At 40.8% G+C, this 12,705-nt stretch overlaps 1 protein-coding gene across 3 annotated transcripts in view; it reads right to left on the reverse strand.

The window, feature by feature from the left end:
* The window catches only part of SORCS1 (sortilin related VPS10 domain containing receptor 1), a 300,163-nt gene that overhangs the window by 17,714 nt on the left and 269,744 nt on the right, over positions 1 to 12,705 (reverse strand). For all 3 annotated transcript variants that reach the window (XM_074907687.1, XM_074907689.1, XM_074907688.1), the window contains exons 20-23: positions 7,895 to 8,028; positions 5,818 to 5,941; positions 4,731 to 4,843; positions 1,677 to 1,808 (exon numbers count right to left, since the gene is read on the reverse strand). In XM_074907687.1, the coding sequence (XP_074763788.1) occupies positions 1,677 to 1,808; positions 4,731 to 4,843; positions 5,818 to 5,941; positions 7,895 to 8,028 (503 nt within the window). The remainder of the gene's footprint in view (positions 1 to 1,676; positions 1,809 to 4,730; positions 4,844 to 5,817; positions 5,942 to 7,894; positions 8,029 to 12,705) is intronic.

The following is a 12,705-nucleotide window of genomic DNA, read 5'->3' on the forward strand; positions in this document are numbered from 1 at the left end:
GGGAGATACTCCTCCACAAGAAACAGCTGGCTGCAAATGGCAAATAGTTTCTCTCTCTTCAAAGGTTACTGTTTAGACCCTGCAGGATGCCAGAGAGAGAAGCTGCTGGTGTCCTACTAAAAATGACATTTCCTCTTGTCCATAAAAAGGGTCATGAGAGGATTGTCAGGGCTTCCTTTCTCCACAGCCCAGACACTCCATTTTACAGGGGGAAAATAGAAAGGGACAAAGAGAGGGAGTAATTGGCAAAATACAGTAGGCTGCTGAGTGCTGGAGGGGAGCTAGGTCGGATTTAAATTTGAAAGTTTATGGACTGGCTTCTTTGCCAATTTGTGATGGAGGAAAGGAGAGGGTGGATGAAGGAGAAACGGGAGAAAGGGTTTGCAGAGCATTGAATCTTCATCTTTCTTGTTTATTATGTGGGTGGTGAAAATTGCAGAGGAAAGTAATTTGACAAAAAAGATGATATTTAAGGATGTTGAGCAAGGCTTAAGAATATGGGTAACCTAGTGGTTTGAGGCCCATGGCTAAGTAAACAAGGCTTTAGACCACTCCAAGAGGCAATTGCAACAGCAAATAACAGGTCAGGCAGATGAAAAGGCTATTGGAAAATAGGAATACAAGGGGAAGATACTGTTGATACATGCACTGATAGGAAGACTTCACTCATTCACAAATTGAGGGACAAATCCAAAGAGAAATGCTAAAACCCTTGTGCCATCCAGTGGAGTAGCAGGCATCCAGTAATGCTGAGGGTTTCACCATAGCACTGAGGCTGGTATTTATGAGTTGATGACACGCTCTACCCCAATGCTCCTATAGTCCATACCAACACGGGGTACATCTGCTTGAGCCACGGACGGACATGCTGTATGGAAAAGCAGAGGCACAGTCGTGCTTCATTCAGGACTAGTTATCTTTGCACCTGGAATCTGAGGTAATATGCTGAGAGAGATTTCAGAATTTTTGCCCAGCACACTGTTTTATCTTTTAGTCACAATTATGCTAGGCCCACCTGGTGGGCAGGACCTTTACAGTCTGCAGTGAGATACTGTCCTCCAGTTGCCATAACCTGCTTCAGCCTTGCACAGAAAAAACAATCCATAGCGGCTGAACCCCACTGCCAGCATCATGTGGAGGGCAGGCAGATAATCCAACCCCATCCCTGTGCCTTAAAGTAATGAAGTTCTGATCTACCCAGATCGACCACCCAGCTCTGTCCTCTGGTGTTTTCTAGATTCCTGACAGCCTCATAAACTTTGCCTTATGAGGCTCCTCCAGTTTATGGTGTCAGGAATCATCCACTAAATCCTTCCTGCTTTCTTCCTACTTCTATGAAGTAGAACAGAACTATTAAGGGAGAGAACATGACATCATAAAATCTATGCCAATTTAACATTACTGAGGGAATCCAAATGGGAGTTTCCACTCCTAAATACAGCTTCAAAGCCTGTTTCCAGTGCTCAGGAGAAAAATAACAATAAGAAAAAACCCAACCAACCAAAAAACCCAAAGAGGAGGCAGCATGTACCACAGTCATTATTTAGACCCCAGTGAATCAGATGCATTTGTACCACAATTACTCGTTCTAACTTGTCTTGGAAATCCCACATATATATATATATACACACACACAAATGCATAAACACACACACACCAAGTAATAGACACAATACCTGCTCTAGGTCTCCTGCTGTTCTTTTATTTTCTCCTGTGGTATCTTGATATGGCAAAATGAAGAGTTCAGCAGAAGTGGGCAGACCAGGGAGCACTGCGACTAGAATATGCTTGCTTGCAATACCAGTTGCCTGATACATAGACAAAGAATGGACAGATAAAGAGTGGGGATGACACTGAATGCTGAGAACTTGTTTGCTAAGGCATCACAGTACTTATACAAGTGATGTAGGGTACATCTGGTACAACAGGGAGAATCTTGTTAAAAACCAATGCAGGTAAAAAGTTAGGGATTAATCATTTCCTAATCTAAACTACTTTACCATGTTGTCCAGTAAAATATGCAGGGTCCTAAAACAACAGTGATAATCAGACATGCTAAAAGGAGCTCCTAAATAACAGTTGCATATGTACCATTTGCTTTGTCTAAAATTAGCTATTTTAAAGTTATCTGACTATCCCAAGTTAGTCCCTGAGGTTCTTCATTTAGTCAGTAATAAGAAGCTGCACATTAAGGGCAAGGTATATGGGCAGAACTGCACTTCTGAAGTATGATTAGCCAAAACATCTTAAAAGCCTTGTGGAGACTCAGAGAGAGAGAAGATAATGAATCAAGTTTGAATCCCAACAGCCAAACAAATTCTCATAGTTCACATCCTGGGTTAATTCCACAAGTGAATGTAGGACCATTTATTTCTTTCTTTAAGTGTTAAAGATTGTATCAATATGCAAATTTATATTTTCTGTCTTGTTGGCTGAAAATTTTAAGCAACCAGTTAAAACTCAAATCTCCCTTCAATGCAAATTAGCCACATTCAGAAAAAAATTACCCCACAGGCATCACTAGGAGGGTCATCTCTGGTCACAGGTTTCAGCTGCTGTTACCATGACATTACACAATCAGATTGCAGAGTTATTCTCCAGAAAAGGAGCTAGTTTGGCCTTCAGGAAGTTTTGTGAGTCAAAAGAAAGAGAAACAGTTTGCTGAATCTTCCTTCATTGTCTCTTTGTGTTGCAGATTATCCAGCAAATGCATTTAAATCTCAAGGTTTTGATTTAAACCTTAAGTTTCCAAGTGCTGAATTTAGTAGGTCACTTTTAAAGGAAAAAAAAAACAACCAAAGTGCCCTCAGATACAAGGACAGACCACAGCAGCTGGATGCAGCACAGAGATTCAGGACTTGCAACCCTCTCAGACATTAACTGGATCTAAAACTCATGAATTCTTCTCCCTAGCAGTTCAGAAGCTAAGAGTTGGAGAAGTTGTGTTTTTTAAAATGGATTTAGAAAAAAAACCCCTGTAACAACATAAAGGTCTCATTCTTTCCAAGTATTCTGTGAAGCCGGGGCTTGCATTATTTGTGCTTGCCTAACAGGTTGTTTTAAGACATCAAGAAAAAGACACAGTATTACCAGTTAATGGAAAGTCTTCATTTTCAGAGGCTGAGAATGATTTTTTTTTTTTTTTTTTTTTTGTCTGGAAGCTTTTGGCTGATCTACTCGGTTTGCTCTTGTCTTCTTCTTCATCCAAAGTGGGAGACAGGACTCAGTAACTCATTTGATGTGAGCAAATAATTATGATTATAATAGGTATTATCCTATGTTGTGATAATATGAAATTATCCCTACTTAGAGATAAGATCAGATTTTAGTCAAGAACTATAATTTCTTATGCAGAATTTTTATCCAGGTCTGTGGTACTCTGTAATAAGAATGTAATACTTTAATAAAAGTTCATAAAAATTCTATAGCACAGCTATAATTTCCTATTGAATTATTCAGTTATTCAACTCATTTTTATACAGTTTACTTAATTGCTGTAGAAATCTGTTGGTTTTATCTTTAATTTTTACAGGAACTTCTCACAAAGGCTTGTTTAAGGTGAATCATATAGCTATATAAAGAGGGATAATTAGCTATCCATTTTTATTGTTTGTTTTTGGTTTTTTTTTCCCCCAAACAACAAAAAAACTCTGTGTTTTCACTGTTTTGCTTTTGGAATGTAGCCTTTGTACTGTATTTTTATAATTCTTTTCTTTATGGCTTTTGTTTGATCAAGTTGTTTATATTCTGAAAATTCATCCTGAAGACAAATGAATACTTGATACAGACATCAGTAAGTCAGAAGAACAAGCTCAAGAAAAACGTTCATTTTTTTTCCTTTCCTCCTCTCCTTTTGTCTTTTGAAAATATTGAAGAAAAAAATATCAGAAACAATCCAAACAAGTTTGCGTGCACCTGATTACTGCAGTGTCTTTCCAGTCTTTCTGCACAGATGATACCATGAATAAACATATAAGCTTGCTAATAACATCTACAAGACTTCTATCCTTTTGAAATCTTGAGTATCTTTATTTTTAAAAAGCAGAAACCCTGTTTCAAGCAGTTCCTTTCTCTATTTTTTTGCTGAGCTGAGAAACCCCAGCTGCTGCTTCTAACTTTTCTTAGCCTCTCAGTTTGAAATCCAAATCTTCTGCCACACAAGAATATTTTTATGACATTCTGTTCCACAGGAACTTCAGAGCTTCTCCATATTGTTGACAGGAAAAACAGTGTCCAATCCTGACCCATGAACCTTGTGCTATATGAGAGACATAAAGAACTTACTGTGGTGCTTTGTAGTAAAAACTGGGGGGTTTTTGGTCTCCTAAATTTCCTACAGCATATTTGTAATTCCATTAGAATAGCATTACTTTACACTGCTGTATAAGAACATCAGTAAAAGAAGAATTGTTATGCAGCAGTAAAGACACTTGTACAGCTATAGGTCAATATAAGTAATATTTTTTCTATATGGCGTTTTCTCAGAAATATTCCACACAATCCACTGTTACTAAAAAGAACAAACTGAAAGCTGGCTCTGAGCACCAGATTGTTATAGAATGGGATAATTTCACCTAAAATTTAGGATTCTGGCCTAAAACATTAGTCTAGGCTCCTTTTATATTTGGTAGAAACAGAGAAACACCTTGAGAGAACAGCTGATCCAGTCCTAATGTAGGCACAAAGCAGAAATTAGAACCACTGTAACACAGGTTGTGCACATTGCTTACCTCTACCAGAGCTTTCTTGACTACTCTACTGATGTCCCTTCTCCACTCTGGGATATCTGGATTGTAGTCATCCAGGTTTGGAGAGAATGATAACCGCAGGGACTGAAATTGCTCTGCAGATACAAAGACACAGTGGTGAGTAAAGACTGAAATGCCTTAGTGCCAAACGGGTGGGCAGAACCTAGTGAAACTTGCTACAGCTCATGTTTTGCTTAATCAATCTGCAGGTGATGCACAAATTGTCAGAGAATCCAGCAGTGTGTCTGAGAGATTCACTGAGAGATTCAGAGAATCTGAGATTCACTGCTCACGTGTCACAGAACCAAAAAACATGATCAGTCCTTCCTTCAGTGGATAAATAGCACTGAAAAGGAAATGTAAATGAAATGCTACCTCAACTTGACTTCTGAAGCAGGCAGGCTCTGTGAAAGAAGTTGTGATTGTACTCTCACAGACATGACCCAAACACTTGAAATCTTAACTGGAAGGGGACAGTGATAAAGGTGGGGAGAGGACTAGACTTGGAAAACTTCTGTTGCTGTTAACAGAGATGCCCACATTGATCACTTGACCATGTGCTTAGTATAAACAGCTAAAACTGGGATTCCCAGTGGTTCTTAGGCCTCATCTACACTATATATTTGTGTGCCCTGACTGCTTCTGAGGCCCAAATACAATATCAAATTAGTACAAATTTCCATACAGAACTGCAGCACACAGCATTGACTTATCTTTCAAGCTAAGCAGCTTTTGCATGAGTTAAGAGGCCTCTGCTGGCCAAGAAGGGGGAAAACCACCTTGCAATACAACCTAACATTTTGGCAATCGTGTAGGATGACCAAAAATTGATAGAGCAGATGCAGAGGGCTCTGGGAAGGAGGATCGGTGTTCTGCAGTCACCTCAGTCTAGACTAATGTCAGTCAGTGGCCTTTAGAAACGTTATGCTGAACTGATAATTCTAGAACCAAGTTTATAACCTCACTCAAAGCATCCTGTAATAAAGACCTCACATTGCTGACAGCTAACCTGGCTCTCTAGCTCTTTACTATGGAGAATCGTATGTGAAATGAAGGGGGAAGAGCTCACCATACACAGCAATGGTCTTTGTGTCCTGAAGAATGGTGTTTCCTGCTGAGACCTGAACGGTGATGGTGTTCATCCCTTCCACAGAAAATGTGAACGTGATGCTCCCTTCCAATGTGATCAGTGGCTGCAAATATATCAGAAAAGGAGAAATTAAGTTAATTTGGCCGGTAAGGAAAAGTAAAAATGAGTTTGACTCTCTAGCCTCTTGGGATGGTTTGGGGTGTCAGTTCCAGCTTGGAAACTTAAGACTTAGAAGAAGCCCTGCGACATGGAAGGCAATTTTCTAGAGAGGACCCAGGGATTCATATGGTGATGTCCTCCTGAAGCTCAAAGTAAGGTATCTATAATTTCCAAATGAGCTAAGTTTTAAGATTCCAGTATCTCCGTCCCACTTAGCATGCTGACCGTTCTGGATCCCATGTTAAAGTGTTCATCTTTGCTGCTCTTCCCAGAGAGGCCCAGATCCTAATACAAGGGCCTGTAAGAATCACCGCTCAGGTGTCACACTCCCTTCCCAGATCTAGCTGTAAGTGATTTGTTTAAGGTGACTCCAGGAGGTTATGACAGAACCAGGAGGCAAATTAAGATTTCTCAGCTGTTCTCCCATGTTTTCCTTAGACAGGGAGATAATAATTTTTGGAAAGTGATGGTGTTTAGAGAGGACACAGATCCCCTCCACTCGCTTTACTATGCAACCAGTTATCAATGAGTTGTGTCCCTTTTCAGCAGCCTCTGTCCTAACTTCTGGTTTTGCTTATTAATGAACTCTGGGTGAGATCTTCAAAGCACCCAGTATTAAGACAAACTCTGTTGCCATTGTAGCCTAGTAAAACTCTCACTTCAATGAGAACAGAGTTAGACCAACTCTGATCACTTATGAGCTTAGCAGATCAGAGGGAAGGTTAAAAGGTGACAATCACAGCCTGTAAGTACCTCTAGGGGGAGATGATTTTTGATAGTACAGAGAGTTCTTTAATCTACACACAAAGGCATAACAAGATCCAACAGCTTGAAACTGAAGCTAGATAAATTCAGACTACAAACATGGTGCAATGTGTTCAATGCTCAGGATAATTAGGTGTGGGGAAATAGTTGGGAGAGAGAGTAAAAAAGAGAAGCAGTGAATTGTCTACCATCTGATGGAATTTATTAATGCAAAACAACAACAACACAAAGTCAGGTTCTGCCTTAATCACAAAAAGTTAAATAAAGCCGAAGGTACTGATGAAACTCTCTGACCTGCATTACAGAAGATAATCATGTGTGGTTGAAGGTCCCACTTGGCTCAACAAAATCCATTGAGAATCTTGCCCCTCATAAACTAATTAGGGTCTCTGAGCACTTCAGCCTCAAAGACAGGTAAAATAGCAGTTATAATGCTCGTGCAGATTTACCAACACTGCAAGCACAGAGGCAGCAGAATGTGGTGCATGCTGTTCTCATATCTGAGTGGAGCCCAGAGGCAGGGAGATGTGTTGGGAAGCATTTTATCCACCAATAGCACATGATAATAATGTCTTGTTGCACATGTGGTTTAGCATAGAGTGTGGGGACTCAAGATCGGGCTCAGTGTATTTAAGGGGGGGCACAGAACTGATGTCAGCCTCTTCCCTTGCTAGTCACCAGAGAAATGAGGTTTAAACTCTACAGCTATGTAAAGACAGTTCCAGATATAAAAACAGCTACAGCTTGAAAGGTTATTTCCTAAAAAAAAAATAAAAAAAAATCAAAGCCCCAAAGTTTTTTTGTTGTTATTATTGAAGAAGGGAGGGTGAGGAAAAACACACTACAAACTCTTCTAGATTTTGCTTCACTACATCCACCTTGGATATAAATGTAGGGAGAAATCTTTTGCTAATTTGCATGAAATAGCAATAAAATTTACAACTAAGTCACAAACACAAAGCAGTTCCTTCATTTCAGTGTTGATATGTCAAAGCACCCTTAGTGTCTCGGTCTCTGGTTTGTATTTTTCTTGTGTGACTATTTTTAGAAGTATTTCCAGATCCCTTTCTCCCTCCTCAGTCAGACAGATCCTCCAGGATTATTTTGATCTCAGTCCATAGGGAATACAAACCTCTGTGTTGTTCCCAAACCACCAGACAAAAGTAAGTGTTCCCACTTGGCTTGGCCACAGTACTGCCGTGGCGTTGACCTCCTTGTTCTTTGTGGTGACGAATGGTAGAGATAAGTGAACATGTTCCAGAGGACCTGCAGAGATAGAAGCAGCAGGTGAGTCATTTCTCTGTCCAAAATGCCAACCTGAGGGAGAACAGAACTGAGGGGATATCCATTGGTTTAGGGGAGAGAAGTCCTCCAAATCACTGCGGGGCATGACAGTTAATGTTTTTGCTTTGTGTCATTTCTAGAGAGGCAAGCTTAAATCTGTTCCTCATAGAACAGGAGCTACCCCTGTACCTGGAGCTGAAAAACTTGGGTGTCTCTACTGCATGAACATCTTATACTCGGGGTCTTTATACACAACTTAAACAAGTATCAGAGCCCTGTTATGTGAATATGGCCTTCACTGGGAAGACATAAAAAAGTGCAGGACAAACGGTTTCAGTGGACATGAAACACCTCTGCTGATGCAAACTGCTATGATCTGGTGAACTTCAGCAGTGGTGTACCTATTTGTATCAGCTGAAACTCTATCTGAAGGCAGCTATTCACTGAGTGCCTTCATTTTAATGTTACCTTATACTCTCTCCTTCTCCTCAATAAATTCTTTTATTTCTTTAGTATAAACAGAACATACTTAATTCGACAAGTGACATTATGCCCAGGGTTACAGATTTCCCATCTTTGGAGGGAGGCCTTTGTTGTTACATCTTGTCCTATAGATTATTTTTTGAAATGTGTTCTGACTGTTCACTTAGAGAATAAAGCAATTGTCCTGAGAGTGACAGAGAAAGAAAAAGAAAGAAACCCCAGGTGACATGGGGACACGGGTTTCTTAAACAAATTAAGGCTCATCTACATGTCTTACATCTGCAGGCTCCCCAGAGAGAGGAAGCAGAGACCACAGCCAGGGAGGATTGATTGCATTGTCCTTATGGAGTTGAGATACATTGCTAGAGGATTTTATATATTTCAGGAGAGGATTTTTCAGGACAAAATCCATGTACGTATCACCACTTAGACCTTGCTTTAACCTAAAGGAAAACCACACATTTTGGAGCAAGCACCCTGTACCCCTATACAGTATACATAGGCAGAGAGAGAGAGATATGAAAAAAATCTCCCAAATCAAACTGTATATATAATGCCAGAATAAACAAGAACCAGTGTTCCAGACTTATTACTGAAATGCAGCTTTCTCTGGGCTGTAGACACAGCTGCTGCTTAACCTGAAGCAGCCCAATTAAGAGCTATCCATGATCAGACTAACCAAAGCCCACTATAGACCAGACTGTGGCTCATTTTTCTTTTTCAAATCAGCATTCAACAGTCTTCTTGAAAATTCATGAGAAGCCAGAATTTTACCCTTATTATTTTAATTGCATTCCCCTGCTCAGATACGTTTCCATGACAGGGCCATGCCTGCTTTCAACGAGACCTTCAGATCTGAAAAACATCAGCTTCCCAGGCTAAATATTTTGCAACCCTGGTATCCTTTAGGATGTTTGCCAAACACCCAATGGCAGCACAGCCCTCTAAAGAAATACATTTCCTAACACTGGATGCGGTGACAGCAGTGACAGTGGAGCCCATATAAAGTCTAATACACTCCAACATAACTGCATAGCTGCTCTGAATACATCTCAAATGGTCCTGCACTGCAGAGAGTGCCCAGCACCTCCACCATATGCCATCTAGGAAAGAACATGAAAGGCCAATTCTGCCTATTTCTGTGCACACAGTTGATGGGTCAAAGTGGCTGAAATGCCGAACTATTATCTGGCCAGCAGATGGGGATAGCTCACTCTGGATAGGCTCTTATCTTGGTAGCAGACTGCTTTCTCCCAGGTAAGTTTGAAGGGAATTCAAGAGAATCCATTTTTGAGCTTCAAGCAGGGTGATAGAGACTACAGACCTTCACCTGCCCCAGGAAAAAACAAGTCAAAGACAACAGAAAGGGAGAAGCTTCTCAAAAGGTTCACTTGGGCAGGTGATGTTACTCTGAAGGATTCAGGCAAATGCATAACTAACTTTGCAGGGGAAAATTTTGACCAGTCAGGACAGTTCAGAGACAGCCTGTGGCCTGGAGAAGCAGTTTATATATTATACAATTTACTGCCCGTCCACCCCAAAATGCTCCTGCCTCACAATAACCTGCATTTCTGGATCCCTGGACCAACTGCCGTAAAGATGCTGCTACTGTGCACTGGCCCCACGGCTGCAGCAGGATGAGGAGGGCATGGGATGGAGGCTGAACTCTTAGCTTCGAGATCACAAGCACCGGTTCAGTGCCTGCAGTTCTCCCCTCAGCAAGGCTGCTGGCCACAGGTAAGGAAGGGTGTTGGAAGGCCCAGACCTGGCTGCACACACTCATGTATTAACCCTGTAACAAAGGGTCACCAAGTTAGTAGCCCTTCCTAAAACTCTCTGGATCAAGGCTGCACACTGCTTTTCTGTGGATCTTAGCAATATGGTGTGTGTGTCTATTGCAAGGACAGATAATTTTACAGAGCTTGCCAAGGGCCAAGCTCTTACACCCCAAGCGGAATACTCATCAGGGAGCTGAGTGGCAATGCAAGCATTTAAATAGGATTTAGAAGCTTTTGTGGTTCTGGGTGTTAGGGTCTGGAGGGGAGTAGATTTATTGCACATCTCTGTCCTCAGAAAATCTATTGCTAGTCTGAGTGGCACCATGCTCAGTCTGCAACCTGTTTTGAAGTCCCTAATTCTTGTCATGTAGAGAAAAGTAAGACATATCCCGTAGAGCTGTCACTTCTCCAGGGGGTCAGGCACGTATTATCTGCGCCTGGTTGCAACAATCATGCAGTATTTAAGTCCTATGCTGGCATTACCTATGTAAAACACAGAAACGTACACTATCAGTTGTTAAGTCACACGAACATGCCTGAATATTGTTTATTCCCTGTATTCCTTAAACAATCAAAGTGGTTCTTAAGCCTTTAATGTCTCAAGAAAATGGATTAAAACAGCTATAAAGCAGAAAGCCACTATGAGTGAGAGTGAAGGCTGGACACCTGCCTTCTTCCATTTTGTAGCTGTTGCATGAGAAAGCAGCTGTTGTTTCAGTGGCCTCATTATTTTGCAGATAGGCTGAGGGTGTGCAACTGTCCCCATGGAATAGTTTCTTGTCAAACAGTGAACGATTACAAACCCTGCTCACAAGAGGCTGTCAGAACCTCCTGCGGAAAATCAACCACCAAAACACTTCTCCATTTGTTTCCAATGACCTTTACAGAGATTTAAAATAAAAAAAAAAATAGACGACCATGGCTCCTGTTGAGCTGACTTTCATAACCAGAAGCAGTGGGAGGAGGATTTCTGCATTCAGAGCCCACAGCAGCTCCTGTGATAATTACCCAAGCACACGCAGGGAGGCAGACTAGAATATGACTCCAGAACTGAAGAAATGACACTGAAGTTATATATGACAATTCTGAGCAGAGGCCCTTTTCACTACCTTACTTAGGATGATACTTAAATAACATCCTCCCTCCTTCCCCCCCAAAAAAAAAAAAATCAGTAGCTGTCTAAAAGCTGAGAATTTACCTTGATTCATCGGCGCCTCAGCACTGAAGTGCTAAGTCCCCAGATCAAAATCTCAGGCTTCACAATAAGCTAATTTATAAATACAGTTATTTTTTCAAGGTATTATGAACTCTCCAAACATGTGGTGTACTCAAGGATTATATGACATAACAGTTTGCCACAGACTGGGATTCATCAGGTTAGGGAATCATAAATGGTACACTATGATCATGAACTGGAGGTCTTTTTGAAGTGAGGCTCTTGGGGAGATATTTGCTCCTACTTCTCTCGTGCTCCTTATAAACGTCCTGTCTCCCACAGCTATGCCTCCCACTGCTTCCATCTGTTGATATGACAGTGCACCATTGAAGAGCTGCCCTCTTCCACTGAAGAGGCAGCTGCTTTCATGCTGTAAGAAGTAACTCCACAACTAGTGGAATGGAATATGATAAATTATTTAGACAATATGTGGAGTTAATTTGGGAGAAGGTAAGTGGTATTTCTGTTAGCATAACTTTAAATTTTGGAATTTCCTTTTTTTTCAGTAAATCTGGCACAGAGGCACACAGTTGAAAACATAAATCACCAACAAAAAAAACCCCACTGTATAAAGAAAATGATGGCCCCAAACAAAAACCATTACAGATGTTACAAAATTTCAATAATAGGTTGACCCTTCGGATTCATAACCATGTGGTAGAGTACATATGAAAGAACACATTGCTGGTTTTATGCAAGGATTTGAGATACATTTCAGCTGTAAATCAGAGACAGCTGAAGTATAAAAAGGTTAAAAGGAACAGCAGAGGAGCAATGTGAAGATAACATTTTTTCTTGTAATACTCTTTAACACCAAGATTTTGGTTCCTATGACAACAGAAATACTCAAATGCACTGGTTTCCATCCCAGAGGTGGTTGTATTTCATAAGAGGGCAAAACACAGTACAATGTAAAAGTCAAGGCTTTTGAAAGTGATTAAAGATCCTGGATATCTTTGTTTTTCTGGAAGTGTAAACAAGGTGCATTTCAGAAAGGGCTGGACACTCCTTTGAGGTGTCCCAAATTAGACTACCCAAAATTAGAGGTAGAACATGGTTTTAAAAGAAAATGTGACTATTGTCTGTGTCTCCTCTCATTCTGGAGTTCTCTGCTGGAGGAGAGACAAATATCATATCCCATCATTCTGCTCCCAGCTGCAAAGCCCCAAATGTCATCTCTAA

This window comes from Athene noctua, chromosome 5 (genome assembly GCF_965140245.1).
Source record: "Athene noctua chromosome 5, bAthNoc1.hap1.1, whole genome shotgun sequence".
Taxonomy (NCBI): Eukaryota; Metazoa; Chordata; class Aves; order Strigiformes; family Strigidae; genus Athene; species Athene noctua.